This window comes from Tinamus guttatus, unplaced genomic scaffold (assembly GCF_059628265.1).
Source record: "Tinamus guttatus ecotype Peru unplaced genomic scaffold, ASM5962826v1 Tinamus_guttatus_pri_ptg000035l, whole genome shotgun sequence".
Lineage (NCBI taxonomy): Eukaryota > Metazoa > Chordata > Aves > Tinamiformes > Tinamidae > Tinamus > Tinamus guttatus.
In genome coordinates, this window is record NW_028288569.1 from 10,138,147 (window position 1) to 10,156,427 (window position 18,281).

Sequence of the window (18,281 nt, forward strand, 5' to 3'; positions counted from 1 at the left end):
GCGATGCGGCTGGAGCTGCGCGGCGCGGGCGGCGGGCGGCTGGGCGTGCTGGGCGGGCTGGGCCGCGGCGCGGCGGCGGCGCTGGCGCTGCCGGGCTGCGTGCTCTACACGCGCTGCGGCTCGGCGCCCCACCTCACCCGCGACACGCTGCGCGCCGTGCGCGGCCTGCCCGCTGTGGCGCAGCTCGCCCTGCCCGCCATGTGAGTGAGCGGCGGGGACCGGGGGGGGGCTCCAAAACCGCCGCTCTCAACGGCTGGTGTCTAAAATGGGGCGTCGAGGGGGAAAGCTGGCGCTGTAAAGGATTATACGCGTGTTAGAGGCGCCGCCTCCCTGCTGCGCCTCCTGCTACCTGCCTCACATGAGGGCCTTAGGTCCCCCAATGCGGCCTGCTCGCTGTGGGGAAACACTGACCGTTTGGCCACAGAATTGCTGCTATCGCATCTGTAAGCTCTGCTTGTTGAGCCCCGAGCCTCTGCTGCAGAGTTGTGCTAGTCCCTGCTGGCCAGGGGGTTGTGCTTGGCACCAAACCCAGCCCAAATTCAGGCAACGTGAAAGTATGGGAAAGGAAACTGTGGTTATGCAGGCACCTAATTTTCTGGATATTTGTTTGCTTAGTGACTGTGTTTCTGTGTCTGGATCAGGGCGGAAATTCATGAGGTCCTGGAGGAATACAAAGAAGGAGCTGCAAAGTTTATAGGTAATGTGCTTGTGTCTCTGCATGTGTTTCCACGGAGATGCACTGGGCACCCAAATTTAAAGAAGCTTTGACTGAAGTGGCAACAGTTTATTTGTTCAAGATGATTTGAAAATTCCCCCACCCCACAACTGCAGTGACTGTTTGTGAAGGGAAGACTGTGTGGCATTGAGACATACTGTATGACATTTAAAGTGTCTAATCTAACGAGGATGATGTCCTTACTTTAAAGTCTTAGGCCTGAGACATTTTGTCAGTTTAGCTTGTTGAATGTCGCATAGCAGTGAGGGTGACGGAGCACTGGAACAGGCTGCCCAGAGAGGTTGTGGAGTCTCCATTTCTGACGAACTCCAAGGGCCACTTGGCCACAATTCTGTGCCACGTGCTGTAGGTGACCCTGTGTGTGCAGGGGAGTTCGACTAGATGATCCCTAGAGGTCCCTTCCAACCTTAAGGATTCTGTGACTTCCTCAGCACATCAGTTGAGTGGTCAAGTGAATCAGCAGTTGTGTCTGACAAATGATGCTGGGAGGAGTGTTAATCAACAAGAAGCATAAACTACAATCTCAAAGGTCCTCTGTAGCTTGTAGAATCAGAGGGTTTTATTTTACGGTTTGCCTCCTTGCTGCCCTCTCCTCCTTGCGCTTAATAAAGCTGGAGCAAAAATGTGTCTTTGCTGCTGAGCACTCAAGTGAGCAATATCTTTCTTTGTCAGTCCTGCAGAAAAACACATATGCCTATTTGTGGGTGTGCACTTATTCCCTTTTGTGTATTTATATACCAAGTCTTGGCATTAGCTACTTTTTTTATTCCTAAAACTCTCCTCTGGGTCTTTCTGTTTATTCCCAGGCATGCCGGACACAGTGCTGTACTGCTCCCTGCAAGATCCAGTTGCCCCCTGTCCCTCTGGCTACAACACCAACAAGGTATATCCATTGTGAAGACTTGAAAGACTTCACTCTAAGTTCCTATAAGAAAACTGCCACTCTGCCTCACTCTTCTCTGTGGGTGTGCTGAGACTGCCACAAGGTGATGTTCGTGCATTTAGAAAAATAAGCAAAATAACTCCCTACACAAAGAGAAATGTAGTTTACAAGCTCGTACCTCCAACTTTATAAAGCTGGACATTTTCTTACTTGGAAGTTTGTTCTCAGGTTTCTCAACAGCCATGGGTCAATTCGGAGAGGAATGAGAGCTCTGGGCTTTGATGTTGTTTTGGTTCATATGTAGTGGTAACAGGAAATGTGCATGTCTTGACTTATGGGTCGAACAAGCTTACAGTGATTACTGTAAGCTGATACTGATAAACAATAAAATCAAACCCTATGTGTCTGTTTTTACAATTCACTAGAGGTCCACAAAGGGGAAGAAAATAACACTTCTACAGAAAAGTGGCTCAGCAACCCAGAAGTAGGTAGTTTTACAGGTCTCTGCCGGTTCCTACCTTCCCCAGCTGCTCCTTTACACCCTCAACATCTAGGAGATAGCAGATAGTGACTGATCAGCATGCTGCTGCAGAACACTATACAGCTGCTGCATTTTGGGGGTCTCTTCCTTTGGGGTTGCTACTTTTTTATGGGAGACTTACGGAAATGTGATTACAGATTTTTATCTGTCTTTCTGTCTGTCTCTGTCTTATTCCAATTTAGTTAAAATTAATTGGTGAGGGCCAAACGTAATAGGAGAGATGGATGGACTGTCATACATTGTAGTTGCGCAATCCTTTTGACTGGTATCCTGAGAAAACAAAGAAATAGGTGATTTCTTGATAAATAATTGTTTAATCTGGTCTCTGGCCTATGCCAAGAGAATTCGTTTAAACTCTCAACCTACAAAAAAGTCCCTGTAACACTTTTATATTTCTGATTTGTTTAAAACCCTTTCCCAACTTAAATCACTAATGGGTTTGCAAACACAAAGAACTAGCTTCTGAATGACTCAAGCCCAGACTTAAAGTTTTGCACCACAGTGTCACAAGACTAACAGAAATGTACCAGAAGGAGCTGTCATGCTGCACATGCAGAGAATAGGATGAAAGATGGTAGCTTCTGAATTCCAGTAAGTGAATTGTTAGTCCAGATGTGTTCATCTAACTTAACCACCATGCACAATTGCTTTTGTCTAGCTCTAATATGGGGATAATGATGGAAGATGGAACCCATATCTGTGCACAAAATAGAAAGCCTGTGGAGAAACTTAATTTTTTTTTACATTTCCAAAGAATATCTGCTATTTTTTAGCTTGATGGATTTAGAGGTTGTATGTTTCTTATCCACACAGTATTCCAGTCTTTTCTGGAGTGATTGGATTTGAGATCGAAAATAATACTATTTGCTTAGCTCAAACTGTGTAATGTGCTTCTGTTTTTCCCTGTGCGTCTGTGTGCTTTAAATGCATGCAGTTACCTACTCATGCAGATTATGAGGCTTCACGGCTCAGGAGAGGAATTAGTTCATTCCTTCTGGCATTTTTGTGGCATAGTGTTTCTGTAGACAGAATATTAGTCAGAATATTCTTCTTGCAGCCAGTCTTTGTGGCCGCTCATAGAGTGACAATACAAGTTTGAGAGGAATTAAATATTTATTGCTTTTAGCTTCTACTAATTTGGGCTTTCATAGGCCAGGTGTACTCTCTTGACTCCCCAGCACCCTTAAGTAGTCATTATGTGTGAAAGGGAAGATGCCCAAAGGGAAAAAGGGAGAATCACAGAATGGTTGTGGTTGGAAGGGACCTCTAGAGATCATCTAGTCCAACCCCGCCCTGCTCAAGCAGAGACAGAGTACCTAGAGCCACAGGGTGGCATCGGGGTGGGTTTGGAAGATCTCCAGAGAAGGAGACTCCACAACATCTCTGGGCAGCCTGTTCCAGGGCTCTGTCACCCTCACAGTAAAGAAATTCTTCCTCACATGCAGATTAAACTTCCTATGTTTCAACTTACACCCATTGCCCCCTCGTCCTATGACTGGCCACCACAGAGAAAAGTTTGGCTCCATCCTCCCTACATTCACTCCTAAGGTACTTGAACATGTTGATCAGATCCCCTCTGAATCATCTCCAGGCTAAACAGGCCAGCTCGCTTAGTCTTTCCTCATACAATAGATGTTCCAGTCCCTTAATCATCTTTGTCGCTCAGAGAGAAGTGTGTGTGTGTAATGGTTTCATCAAAGAACACCCCAGAAATCACAAATCAGCCACTAATCTCTTTCCTTTTGCCAAGGGCTCCTGGAGAGCTTATTCCAGTGTATTATATTTCTGTGTCTGGTGTTTTAGTAGACCTCTCCTGTCTTTTGACCCTCAAGGTCTGTCAACCTTTGCCACAAACTTTCATCCCTGTTCTTCCTTGACAGGCAGTGTCCCTGTGGGGGACTTCAGGACGCATGGAAGTGACAGCTTCTAAGTTCATGGACATGCAACGTGCCATCAAGCCAGATTGGTTTCAGTGCATCTCTGATGGAGACACCATTTCTGGGGAAGTCGGAAGGAAACGAGCCAAGAAATCTGTGGATAGGTCTCTTTCCTTCCTGGATGAATGCCTCCAGCTACTGGAGAAATCACCGGTAAGGACCTGAAAATATCTGTAGGAGCTGCAAGGAAGCTGCTTTTCGATCTGTATTGCACCCCGGGCCAGCTCAAGGATGTGATTTGGTAAGAAATGTTGTCACACGTTATCAGGGGATGCCCAGCATCCAGTCTTGGTGGAGGCATCAGTAGCACAGCGCCCTCATTTTCTGCCACTTTCTTCCCTTACCCCTTGTCTCCTGCTGCACAGTACATTTCTCTATCAGTTGAGAGGTGCTGCGTGTTATTTTATTCTGCTTTTGGATTCAAGGGGATGTTTTTCACTTACCTTCGTGCCACATACCTGACCAAAGCAGGATCTCATTCTGATGGAGAGAACTCATGCTCTGACACTTTAGAGATTTGATTTGCTCTAAGTACCCCCAGTAGCAGGTGCGAGGGGCTTGCCAGGGCTTGCCAGTGCTGTTCCTTCTTTCCTCCAGCAGTGCTGAGATATCATTCCCTTCTGATGAAAGGGGACATATCTGGGTCTGTAGTGACAAGGAGCGTGTGTGTGACTGAAGCTATATTATTATCCCTTGAAAAGCAATTCGTTGTGAGCCCTGGTGTCTGGCAGCCTGGCTAATAAAATCTGCTTTGCATTCTGCTGAAGCACCTTGTGTTCCTGTAGTGCTGAGAGACGTTGACAAAGGGCAACATTCAAAGATGATCTGTAGTTACTGCCTTCTGTAGGGAGGTGGGCAGAACAATGCAAAATTCTCAGGGGTTTAATTAAATCTCAGGGATTTAATGTCAGGAGCAGAGTCTGATCTGTCTTAATGCCATTTCTGTGTTACACCTGGACTTCACTGTTTTGTGTGGAGGCTCATGCTACTTGGGGTGAAACACTGTAGCTCTGAAAGTTTCCGTGGAAAGTGAGGTTTAAGGAAGCGAGGAGATGCTTTTGGGTGCCTATGGCAGTGTGTTCTCTAACACTTGTAGCTTTCTTCTGGACCAGGAGCTACAAGGAAGCGTAATGATTGGGGCAATTGAAGGTGGAGATGTCTTGGAGGAGAGGCTTCGGTCGGCCAGGGAGACGGCCAAGCGGCCCGTGGGCGGATTTCTGCTAGATGGCTTCCAGGGACATGCCATGGCCAAGGAGACCAAGTTGAATCTGATAGCTTCTGTCACCGCAGAGCTGCCAGAGGACAAACCGAGGTGAGTTATGGAGTGACATGCCAAATCATCCATCATTCGAGTATATGAGGAGACAGTGCTGTAGGAAATAGCCATTCTCATGCACAGCACCATGCAAGTGCCAGGCTGTGTGGCCTCTGCCACTTCAGGCTGCAGACTTCAGCCCTCGTTTCAGTTTTTAGCTGTAAACAGCACTGACCTGTGCTCCCAGTGTGGATGTAAGTATTCCTCATGTTTGAATTCAGAGTGTGTGCTCTGTTTAGATGGGCATAGTATGTTATTTGTAGTATATTTTCTGAGTGGTTGTTAGTGCCCATCTGATCCATACCAGAGCCTGGACAGTTGGAACAGTATTTAACTCTTACAAATGATTGATAGCAACTGAAAACTTCCCAAAAAAAAGAAAAAAAAAGTGTGCTAATGACTGCTAGTGGTTCAGAGGTGGGAGAATTGTTAGCATTGGGTTAAGCTTCCTGGCTTTGTGTTCAGGATTGCTCTTGCTGCTTCTGTTACTACTGTTCTTGGATAGGTGTTTTTCTCTCCATCTCTTGGAGAGACTGACTTGTCCTCAGTTTTCTCTCTGTAGGTGTGCTGCCCTCTGCTAGCTGAGCACTGTTCCAGCTTAATAGTGTTAAAAAGGAAATTAAATTCCAAAGCATGTGTCTGATGTTCCCTTTTGTTCATCCTTACCAGTGCCTGGAGTTTGAATTTTCCTGACAACTAGGAGGTTTGCTGTGTTTCTGCATCTTGTCTAACTGAGCCCCTTTAGAAAGGTCCCCCTAGGAGCATTAGAGGCCAGTCTGCTCAGCTGACCCCAGTGGCTACCAGTGCATTGCCTCATCTATCAAATATTTTGCTTGTCTGACTAAGGCAAGTGTTCCTGACCTCTCTGTAAGGAGAAAGCTGGTTAGCCTTACGGGATCTTGCACAGCCTTACGTGCATTTCAGACAGCTTGCTCTCATAAATTGCCCAGGCTGCTTTGGCTGGAGAAGCTATTTTGCAGCTGTGTTCTGCCCCAGTGTGGAAATCTTCAGAAGACAAAAAAAAATGTATTTTACCCAAGAAATGGCTGCTTTGATGGTGAAATGATTGTATGAAAGTGTTTTTTACAGTTCTTTCAGATCTCAAGATGCTGAAGTCTTGCGGCAGAATTATTTTTGACTCCAGTAGCAGCAAAACATTTGCAAGTTTGAATCTTTGTCCTTATCTATAGAAATACAAGTTTTATTCAGGGTTTTGATCATATGTGCAGAGCTACTCTCTTTAACTATTGGGTATCATTTTGGTCCTTCTGTGGGAAAATGAAACATGAGAAACTCATGCTGTAAATCTTCTCCCATCCATGCTGTGTGCTCATCAGTTTAATGGGGGAACTTAGAAAAGTGACTGAAAATGGCATCTTGTGACTTCATTTATCAGCCCCTGTGTATTTTGCTTATTATCTGTTTAGATCATTGCCCTACATTAGCTTTTATTGCTTGCAGCACAGCCACACACCTGTGGGAGAGAAGGTGCTGCTCTGTTCTTTCCTGCTTCACCCATCTTTGGGGAAGCTGTCAGCAAAATTGGGCTTAAAGCAGGGGCTCTGTTAAAAGACGATCCAGCTGGGCTCCTCTTGGCCCTTAATGCCACGTCCCAGAAGATGTTGCATCCCAGGCTACTGGGTAAATCATTTACTCTGGAGAGTTGGAGGCATTATTTGGAGAATAAAGGACACCAATATGAGTGGAAAGGTGCGTTTGAGCATGTAGTCTGGAGAGAGGCAGGAAGAAACAAGGCAAGGAAGCTTTTCCTTTTCCAAAATCATTTCTCAATAGTGCATCCTCCTCCAGGCAGGCCTCCAAGTTTTGTCCAATATGGTTGTCGCCTGAAACGCTTTTGACCTGCCATTTACTGCTACTCATAATGAAGTCTAAAACTCTTCTAACAGCTACCAATCCCTGTATCTGGAAACTGGTAGTCACTACAGGGGCAAACATAACTAAGGTGTGTTAGGTGAATCTTGAACTCGAACACATTTATGTGGATGTAAAAGAAACTAAATCACTTCACACAGAATGAGCACAATGAGGTTTTCCTTGGTAAATGATGGGTTAGTGCTGTAGTGCTGTCTGCCAAGATGGGGGAATAAACACTTGCCATCTGCTGGGTAAACTGATGGTGGGAAATGGAAGTGATCAGCAATCTGAGTGATCGTTGTTGAATCCAGCACAAGTACGTATGCTTTTTTCCTTGAGATACCAGCTTGTTTCTACCCAGAATGCTTTAATTCTCTTTGGTGCTTCTCTTACAGAATCATCCATGGGATAGGCAAACCAGATGAGGTGCTTGAGTGTATAGAAAGAGGAGTGGACATTTTTGAGAGCTTCTTCCCCTTCCAGGTAACAGAGCGAGGCTGTGCCTTGTCTTTCAGCTATGACTGCCACCCCAATCCTGAAGCAGCAGGTAAGGTTCTCGGTGGTCTTTAAGTGCTCAGTATAGTCCTGACTGAATCAGCTGGTTTTGTGCTAAGCGTAGTTGATGCTTTAGAAGAATCTTCTGTTGTAGTGGTTGACTTTTGTCCTTGAAATCAAGTGCGGCAACAACTGCAAAAATGGATTACCTCTGTCAAGTGGTGTTCTTGAAGGGTGCATATTTTGGGAGGAAAGAGAAGAGAAGAGAAGCTGAAGAGAATTTGAGGCCTCAGTCTGAAATCCGAGTTTTTGGTTAGCCAAAATATACTTACTTCTCAAATGCTTCTTGAACAGAGGTATTTATGGGCTTAACTGCATTTATCAACTCCCAACAATCTGCTTGTTTGACACAATTGGCCAACCTTCTGTTACCCTTAGCAGTGAAAGCTGGACCTATTTAAGTGGGGAATCTAAGATACCTGGTGCTTAGAACTGCCTGAATCTGTTTTAATAACATATTTTTGAAATTCCTTCCCCTTTCTAGCTCACTAAAGTTAGGAGTCCTGCTTCTTTGGACAGCTTTCCTCTTGTACTTATGTTTATTAGTTACTATCAGAACAATGATACGATGTTTATAATTCATTATGATATAAAATAGATGCTTAAATGAGACTTGTCAAATGTGTTTCAAGCACACCTCTTCATCTATTTGTGGACTTAATTTTACATTTTGCATTCCAAGTAGACCCTAGTGCCTTTTTGCGCTTGGATCACTCAAAGTCAGCTGAACAGGATAGAACAACCTGTTTCTTTGTGCTCGACACCCCTTGTAAAAAAAAAGAAAAAAAAACACAAAACCTTTTTGGTGTTCTTTACCTTGTTTTAAAAACCTTATTTTTAAAAGTCTCACCTTATTTTTAAAATGAGAATTCTAGTTTTAAAACTAGACATAGGAACCATATTTGTTCTGTGTCTGTGTAACACTCAATAGATTGTGTAACACTCAGTAGTAGTATTGCTGTGCAAACAGCAATAATATTAATGTTGCCAGAGGTATCCCCTACTTAAGAACAAGCCTAAAACAATGCAAACCTGCAAAATTATGGGATGACTTTTTTAAAAAAAATTAAGCTAGACTAGTGGAAAGGCAGATATGGAATCTATATCTTCTGCATCAGGGCTACCAGCCTCATGATATCAGCTGTTCAAAAAAAAAAAAAATCAATCTCAGCCTGATCACAGCATGGGAAGTAGAATGACTGAATACAGATGAGTTGCCCATCTTTTCTAACAAAGTCTCAAGAAAATCAAAAATCTGTTCAGGTAGTTGCATTCTTTTTAGCATGAAGTTCAGGTTGAAAATATTTTTGGTATTTTCTTTTGATATTTTGATATTTGTTGGTATTTTTTGATATTCAGCTCAGCAGAGAGCAAAAAGTTGTTCTACTGTTTCACTTCTAGCTCCTAGGTTTAGTGGATCAGTTTCCCCTTGTCTCTTTCCGTTTTGATGATATAAGACTTTTTGTCTCAAGTAATCTGTGGTAATTAAATGAAAATGGTTTGTTTGGGAAGGAGATGGAAACTTGTGGCAAGAGAGTAGCAGGAAGTATCTAGTGTCAGGTTTCTAAGTTTTCTCTCGACCCCTGTGGCTTTTTATTTTTAAGCAGTTTTAAATCAAAACGGGGTCCAGGACCCAGGGGAAAACCATGCTGAAAAAGACAAGGATGAATTCTCCGGGACTGACCCCGAAATAACACCATTTGAGATCTCCCTGAAGGACAAAAGGTATGTGGCTTTGAGAAGGGTATCTGCAGTTGTTTCACTAAATATGAGGGTCTTCTCCTCTGTGTTCAGTTGCATATGGTCAGTAGCTGGATGGGAGACTCACAAAACATAAAAGGATAGGAAAAAGTTGTTTCTGGGCATTGAATGGAAAGTCATGGGAAGTGTTCTAGCTTGGTATCGGGCAACAGTGTACGAGGGAGAGCACCATCAATTGCCTGGCCCAGTGCCAGGGGTTTTCTGGACCCTGTAGCAGCAGAAACACTTGGTCAGAAGCTTATCAAAGGCTGTCTGAGGATCATTTTGTTCCTGTGTTCATTTTGAGCCCTTCATGTCCCCAGTGGGTTGGATATCAACCCATCCTACAACACTGGGACTCAGGCCCTGGGGACTTTGGGCCTCAGGTCCCTGCAAAGGCTATGTAGTAACTGTGGGTACTCTTTATTGCTTGAACATGTCATGTTTTTCATGATAGCCAGTGCTCCTTCCTCCGTAGGTACCAGGAGGATTTTGGGCCCTTGCTGGAAGGATGCACCTGTTACTGCTGCCAGCGACATACTCGAGCCTACGTCCATCACCTCCTGGTGACCAATGAGCTCTTGGCTGGCATCCTGCTCATGATGCACAACTTCCAGCACTACTTCAGCTTTTTCGGTGCCATTCGAGATGCCCTAAGAGACAATAAACTGGAGCAGCTGAAAGAGCTGATCTGCAGGCAGGCACTCCAAGGTCCAGCAAACGCAAAGCCAGGCCAGTGAGCTCAAAGAAGACCGAGAGAAGAAGAATCTGCCAAGGGGGGTTTCACCCTTGTGCAATGGGACTTTGTAACCTGGACTTCCAGCAGGGCCACTTGGGCCTGCTAGGCTGTTAAATTCTCCCTTCATGAGGGAAAGGTGTTCTTATTCAAGAGCACTCTTCAGTTAATGGGCTGTTGCATTTGGGGATATGGAGGAGCTGAACAGCTCACAAGACAGCTTTATTTTCAGTTATGCACTGCTGGGTTTTGGGATGGAAAAACATAGGATTGAGGAAGAATCAAGGCATTTACTTAAAATGAATCCAGCTGCCTGACAGGATGCTCAGCAGCTGCTTGGGACTCTCATTCCAGCCTCAAGGGGTATTCCATGTTGTCTGTTTGTTTGTTTCCAGAAAATCCCAATGATGGGGTCTCCATCATGCAGCTCCTTGATGAGAGATCCTACCACAATCTAACACGCTTCTCCTTGTGAGCATTGTCAGCATCAGTGTCCCTGGAGAGAAAGGAGTGGAAGTACTGGGTTTTTTGAGGCATGTAGGACCATACGAGTGCTTCTCTCTCAAGCCACATATAGTGCAGGATGTTTTCTGGGACAGGTAGAGGCCATCCAACTCAGCCAGGCTTTGCCTTAGGGATCCTAGTCTGGGGCATTAGAGCCGGAAAGAAAAGAAAGTGTTTGAATAATGTCCTGCTTTAGAGGTGTGTTTTTTTTGTTGTTTTGTTTTGTTTTGTTTTTTGTTTGTTTGTTTTTTGACTCTGTGCCCTTCCACATCATGAACTAAGATTTCACTCCCACATTAGTGTGTGGGTGATAACTAATATGCTGTTCTTACTGTTTTATCATAGCAGACCATGCAAGTGTTTGTGTGAGAAGGATCTGTGGAAATCATAGGAAAAGGCATTTAGAGGAAAAAAAAGTGCCTCCTTATTTTAAAATCTTGTTTAGTTATGTCACATTCCTTTTTATTCTGTCTTTATGTTACAAAGCAACAATAAAAATTGTTCTTATTCATAAAACTGCTTCTTCGTGGTGTGTGACAGAGCTGAGTTTGAGCGCAGTGCTCAAGATCTCTCTGGGCAACTTGATCTAGCAGCAGCCTGATGGAGGACAGTGACCCTGTCCCCATGAGGATCCCATCACTGTGAAGGAGCCTCTATCAGGCACTACAAAGCCATAACTGTAATGGAAATGTTAGACTCGCCTCCTCTCCCCACAAGAGTGTGAATTAAGCTTTGAAAAGTACAACAGTTTTTGGCCTTAAAGCAATTAGGGATTGGTCTGCAATTCATTCTTACCCATTAATGCTATTGTTTTTAAATTGTAATGTCTTGCATCAGGATGCCTCTGCCACAGGGAAAGAGCTTGCCAGTCAGCACTCTTTGTGCATACCTGTTTTCTCTGCAGATAAAATGGTGTTGATCACTTCTACTTTTAGTCTTACCCAATCTATTGTACTACATCAAGAAAAAAAAAATGCAAGGACTGCTTGAGTGTTGTCTTGAAGTTGAGATTAGAGGTGATTAATTCAATCACAGAAACTGCATAAATTTTATGACTTCTTTTTATCCCTTTTTATCCTTTTTTTTTTTTTTTTTTTATCCCTTCACAGAGAAGGGATGCTAACCAGTTTTTGTGTCCTCCTTAACCTGCTTGAGTTGTTCCTGTTCATAGCCCTGTGGCTGATTTTGGAGGTGCAATTTGGTATGTGTAGGGAACTAGCTATGATGGGTCTCTCCATCCTTCTGGCTTCTAGGAGTCATTAGGATTTATCCATCATCTTTGTCCCAGCCTGGGTGTCCTGAAAGCAACATGCAGATAGACTGGGTTCTTCATGGCTTGCTAATCTATGTGCCTTCAGCAAGCGTCCTCCTTCATGACCCTTCCACTTTTCCTTCTCAACCTTCTCCTCAAATCTTTGTATTCCTATTCACTCTCCAGCCATAACAATCAATGATTTTGTTACAGTTCCCTACATAGTGTTTGTGTGTGTACTGCACACATTTTAATAGGGCAAAAATCTCATTTGATCAACTACAAGCCTTGTCTGCTCAGTGGCTTTAACAAACACAGTAATGAGCTGCCGCAAGTGAGTTGGATTGTTTTCATTTATTTTTCCCACTGTAGTTACCCATCTCTGAAACCACAATGATGTGTTACACTTTACACAGGTTTTCAGTCATCCTGTTAACATTTTAAATCTTCCTAGCTCACATTGTAAAAGTAAACTTCTTCATGATAATCTAGAAAATTTTTGTTTTCTTCTTCCAAGGAGAGATCTAATTTCTTTCAAAGTAGTATTTTCCTAACGTGTAAAGAAAAATATATTTTCTTCTCCACCTTTCCTGAAGAAGCAAAAATTGAAATGAATAAGAAGTGAGAAGTTTTCTGTGCTAAGTAAAGGTAACTTAGCACAGAAAACTCTTCAGAAATATCCTTGACTGCCTTCCATCCCCAAAGGAGCAGGGGCAAGATGAGGCAGCACACAAACATTAGATTCTGGGGTACTTTCAGTAACTTCTAGTGTAACCTTCCCCTAAATTAAGAAAACTCCTTGGTGTTCTTGTTAGTGGCGAGAAGGAGTGGCAGGGCCCCTTGTTAAATGGGAAGTGCTGTGCCTTTCTGACCACTTCATCAGCATTTAGCTCAATAACCTACTTTCACAGCTATTTTAATATTGCACTCCCTTCATAAGTTTCAAAGATAAGCTTTAAAATGCATTGAGGGAGAAAAAAAAATCAAGTTGGTCCGTCACAAAACTGTTTTCTCCTTTCTTTCAGGTACGTTACCTCCTCCCCCATTCGTGCACCCTCTCCATCTGTCCCCTTCTTCTGACCCAGTGTCCAGGACAAATTGCATCAAACCTCATTTGCCAGTTTTTAGATCTGTTGTGCTGTGGCTGTGAAGGATTGCAGGAGCTGTTCAAGACTGAAAATGTTCCAGTGGAGTATTCAATTTATTTCTAAACCTATTAGGGCTTTCAGTTCTAGGTAAGTTTCAGAAGTGCTTTTAAACACTGGATAGCTTTTTTTTTTTTTTTTTCCTGAGCCGTGTTGATTTTTTGATTCATGACCTGACTTGGCAGGCAAAGGGCTGTTTCAAAAAAGTAGTATCAATAAAATGTTTAAACCTTCCTCTCAGTAATTTCAGAGAGCCTGCCTCTGTGATATGAGATGTACGCAAAACAGATGATGGTGCAGGCCAGTTTAATGATTTTATTTGTGGTAGTCTTGGATGATCTACATAATTCACCAGGACCTTCATCTCTTTTCTGGTAATGAAGCCCTTACTTGTTCAACTTATTAAAGATGTGCAAACATATGCCAGCACTCTTCCTTACACATGCTCTGTAAGCATGATGGCACTGTTCAAACAAAAAAAGAATGAAGTTAAATCCCTTTGAGAAGTTGGCTGTAAATTAGTAAAACCAGTGCTGACACAATAACAATTAACATCGTCATGCAGCAAAACTTCCTGTTATTCCTGACATGAATTCCTGGTTGGTGTTGCCAGGGTGAGTGACCTCTGTCAGAGCATGCATTTTCTACATATTGGGCTGGGGAAGGCAAGATCTGCCACACAGGTTGATGCAAATGACCTGTCCGGTTATTGCTACATCTTTCTGAATTTCATTAAGCGATTAAGGAACAAAGTTTGAAAGTATGATGGAATGTGATGTCTTCGTCACACTTCTGATGTGCCTTTTTCAGCTCCCAGATTTGCTATGTAGAAGAGGCAGGGCAGTATACAAAGAAATGTCAGCTGGAGGCATCTGAGTCCATTAAGCAGCTTGGCATTAGCTATTTTTCTGTTTTTCTTCTCCTGCCACTGCAAAGGCTTTTCAAGTCCAAGGAGATGGCTGGTGAACTGGGAAACGAAACTGGTCCGTGCCTGTGGCACCACAAAACAAGGACACATCTCACCACTTCGTAATTCCAGAGAGGCTTGAGCTGCAGCTTGTTGGTCAAGAAAAGATCTTAGACATCAATCCTGCTTCTGATGCTTAGATGCGATGGCCCAATGAAGAGTTTCACAGGAGACAGGAGTTCTTACAAGGGTCTTGGCCAGAATTTCTCGACCCATTACAATCCTGTGTATCTGATGCCTTCCACTCTAGAGTTGACTGCCTTTCTGAGGTACTGGGCATACTTTGCAAACCATGGAATTAAAGTGGCTTTAAAAAAAAAACACTTAATGCTTGTTGCTCCCTTCTTTCTCAGGAGAAAGGCTAGCTTGCCTTTCATTGAGGAAGACAGAGAATATGCTGAAAACCACTCTGTAGGAAAGCCAGATGCTAGGTGAACTGAGAAGGAACAGGACATATGAGACTGGCAAGCAGCTGATGTCTTGGAAGAGACGCATAATCTTCAAGGAAGGGGCAGCATCTGCGAGGAAGGAGCAAAAGCAAATACGATGATTAGGATTTGGCAAAGCCAGTGAAAAAAGGACCAGGAGCTGTGCCGTATGCCCACAGCTAGCATTGCCAACACTCGAGATGCCGAAGACACCGGCATGTGCCTTTTTACATCGCTGTTTCATGAATGTCTTGAGGAGGAATGAGCATTTTGTTGTGTTTCAAAAAGTTTAGCAACGGCTGCTGTAGCAAAAGGCTAAAGAGCAATGCTGGTGGCCTTATGGCCTGTGGCTTGGTGGAGACTGCTGGATTCACCTCTGAGACTTGGCCATCCTGAATGTCTTTCTGAAGCATCTCCTTTGCAGTTGGGCAGAAATGCTGTTGCCTCTCAGCGGCGATGTGATGAGGTGAGTGATCCACCAGCATCTCACATCCCTCTCCTCCTCAGCTGCAGCACAGGGTGACAGAAGGTCCTACAGCAAATGTGCTTCCGCCCAGTGAGAAGCAGGCAGGCTTTACTGTACTGTTCAATTAGCATTGCTCACAGCTGCAGGAGAAAACTTATTAAAACTGACAACAGTTCCCAAGGCAGGGAACCCAAAAGGTCTTCCCTGCATTGCCAAACATAGAACAGCCTGGTGCTGTTTTGCTAGAATACTTAAATCATTATACTGAAATTAATTTTTAATTATGTTCATTTTCTTCTTTGGCTCTAGGGGCATTTTTTTCCCTTTACCTTACATTTCCAGAGGCATTAGGAGAGGAGATGTGACTAGTGGCTGGCAAGGAGAGAGTCACTGATGTGTGACCACAAGCACTAAGGAGGCTCAGGAGGATTCCTCACTTGGGCTCAGGAGAAAGAGGAAGGTGTGGACAGTGTCAGAGCTGGTGGGTTCTCAATCTGGCAGGTAAGGTGATATGAAATCAAGGAAGGGTGGTAGGAATGATGCTATGAAAGCAGAAAGAGGAAAGCTGCTGCTCTGTGGCCTGTGATTAATCTTGAGCTGAGATTAGCTGGTTGGAAAATGAATCAGTGGCATTTGACAGAGAAAGGGATGATTAGTCAGGGATGCATCTTTTAGCTCCTGTTCAATGTAATTCAGCAAAATATACCTAGCAGTTGATACTGACTTTGAAGAAGTACCACTGTCGAGGATGACCCCTTTACACCTCCAGCTGCCTGCAACTTTATAAACTTTCCTCTAATCCTAAAGCAGCAGATTAGATGATAAGATACCAACCACTGTTACTATTAGATAAGGAGAAGTTCAGTTAAATTGTTCAGTGAATGGTTATTTTAGATTTGGGGTACTCATGCAAGTTTAAGACAGACCTGGCGTGCCCTTTTCTCTGGGACGAAACTCCTCACCACCAAGAGTGTTGCAGCTGAAGGCTACAGGAGCTGTCATCTCTGATGAGCAAATCCTCACACACTTGGCTCAACCTAACCAGATAGCAGAGTCCTCTGGGTGTCCAGAATTCCCATTTCTAGTTTTCTGAGCATCACCAGATCTGCTGACTGCAGCTTGTCATTCCCTCCCAGCATTGCTGGCATTGGTTAGAAGCATTATTCAAAAAAAACATTCTGCCAGTACCAGTCACTGTGACAGGGCTTCATTTTGCAACTCAGACAAGACACATGTTGTGTCAAGTTGTCCCCTTAAGATGAGCTGCCAACCTGAGTGGTCGTGCTGGTCCCAGCTGCCAAGGGAGGACAAGTGCTGGGAAGCAGCGGTGCAAACCCCGCTCCCACTTGGATGAACTGCAGTAACGCAGACCCAAGGGATGCTTCCCACACATGGGAGTGGATTGCCCATAGCACTAGAGAAGGTGGAGTGAGCTCAACAGTGAGGAGAGAAAAACCATGGGCTCAGAACAATCCAATGTGAATCAACCTGAAAAAAACAGTTTATTGAAACAAAGCCGTCCCTTATATACCAGTTCCTTTCCCACGGGCACACGCTCCCGTCTCATCTGATTGGCTAGAGCCTTTCTCCTGATTGGTTGTTATCAGGCTTTGTCGCTCTTCCCTCAGGCGGCAGGTTCAAAGTAACCTTTTGTTCTGCGCCACGTGCTTACTCCAACGTCTGGTATGGCAGGTTCATCGGGCAGCCATTTTCCTCCAAGAATGACTCCACACAGCAGAGCTGCTTGTCTGCCTGAAAGCAGCTCTCGCCAGCCAGGCAGCAACACCAGCCAAGCTCAGGGCCTGTGTCAGCTGGAGAAGTCCACCTCCTGCATTATTTCTTGGCTTCGTAGAAGGTGCTTTTTCCCCGTGGATTCCCATCTGACCTTCTCTCCAGTGAACCTCTGTGCTCTCCTGCCTCAAAGCTCCTGCTCCAGTGTCTGTCAGGTCTGCGACTGCCCCTGACAAGGGAAATGGTTTCACAGTTTCTTCTCTAGGCTGGTTTTGCAAGTTTTTGCTGTTGCAGCTCCAGGCCAGAATTGCAGGGGCTCTTATTTGTGGCAGAGATCTCACACCCAAGTGAGGAGCAGTGGCAGTTAGGACAACTACACTGTAGCAACCTAAATGAAAATGATTACCTGTGGTCTTCAAAGAGTGGTGGTGAGCTATGGAGGTGCCTTGCTTTGCTACTGCAGTGAGGGACCAAGAGCTGCTCAGGGTGAGTTGTTTTGTTTGCCTTTTGGCAGCCAGGTGCCCACCTCAAGTGCTCTCTACCATCATGATGGGCTGCCACGTGGCAGCCCGAGGAGCAGTTAGAGGTCAAGAGGGACCCTGTGGGGTCTGAGCTCCCTGTAAAATGTACATGGTTCTTCAGCGGTGAAGGCTCCTTTGCAGAGCGCCAGATCACTGCTCGCCTCTCATCTTCCAGCTGGTCCTGCAGTCAGGGTTAAAAAACAGCAAAGAGGAAAATGTTGTAGAAAATGAGGGTTAGCAGGAGACTTTGAGGTTACAAAATGAGGGATATTTTGCTCCAAATACTGGGAACAGAGGCAAAATACAGGCCCTGGGGGGTTTATTGGCTGTTCCTGTGACTCTCCAGGGAAGGGAGGACACTGTCAACTTGCTGCATTTTTGATTGTATTAGCTGCATGACCTTTCCTGCGATAAAAAACATGTCATGGAGCTTACACAGGACCTGAGGGAGGAAGAGAGAGAGATCATCTTATTTGGGGTTGATTTTTGTGACTGCATGTAGGTTTGTTTTTGTTTTGCTTTGCTTTCTTTTAGTTTCATAGCAGAATGCAGTCTGTGAGGTTGTCATCAGTTCTGTGATCTGATAGTTCAAATCTTGATAGTTCAATTCTGGCTTATTGAATGAGGAATCATGTTTTTTCATGTAGAGCTTCCCTCAGCCCTTTTAGCTGTGTGTTATCTGGTTACTTACTACCAGGTCTTTTGTCACATGTTGCATTCTTCATCTCTGTCCGGAATCATTTGAGGAGTCACTGCTTGAAGAGCAGGTTCAAATTTGAGCAAGATCAAACTCAGTGTGACATTTGAGAGATGCTAGGTCAGTGCTTGAAACAGACCTAGTCACCCTTTAAAAAAAACTTTTTTTCTGACATCTGTGTACAAAGCAGCTGAAGTTGGTGTCCAGTGGACTGTATTACAATAGCGTCTTGGTGAAAATTACCAGAGCAGC

At 44.3% G+C, this 18,281-nt stretch overlaps 1 protein-coding gene across 2 annotated transcripts; it reads left to right on the forward strand.

Annotated features, from left to right (window-relative positions):
* Positions 1-3: 3 nt before the first annotated feature.
* QTRT2 (queuine tRNA-ribosyltransferase accessory subunit 2) lies at positions 4-10,357 on the forward strand. Of its 2 annotated transcripts, none has more exons than XM_088534118.1 (8): positions 4-200; positions 642-697; positions 1,543-1,619; positions 4,041-4,250; positions 5,210-5,409; positions 7,683-7,834; positions 9,447-9,567; positions 10,061-10,357. In XM_088534118.1, exons 1-8 carry the CDS (start codon positions 4-6, stop codon positions 10,320-10,322), a joined length of 1,275 nt encoding a protein of 424 aa, XP_088390244.1. In that variant the 3' UTR covers positions 10,323-10,357. The 2 variants fall into 2 exon arrangements, with proteins under 2 accessions (XP_088390244.1, XP_088390252.1); XM_088534126.1 differs by having other exon boundaries at positions 9,450-9,567.
* Positions 10,358-18,281: the final 7,924 nt, after the last annotated feature.

Excerpts from the sequence above, each read along its gene's own strand:
- QTRT2 (XM_088534118.1), top strand. The coding sequence starts at position 4 with ATGCGGCTGGAGCTGCGCGGCGCGGGCGGCGGGCGGCTGGGCGTGCTG. Across the intron at positions 698-1,542 it reads AGGAGCTGCAAAGTTTATAG|GCATGCCGGACACAGTGCTG; the intron begins GTAATGTGCTTG and ends GTTTATTCCCAG. Across the intron at positions 1,620-4,040 it reads CTGGCTACAACACCAACAAG|GCAGTGTCCCTGTGGGGGAC; the intron begins GTATATCCATTG and ends CTTCCTTGACAG.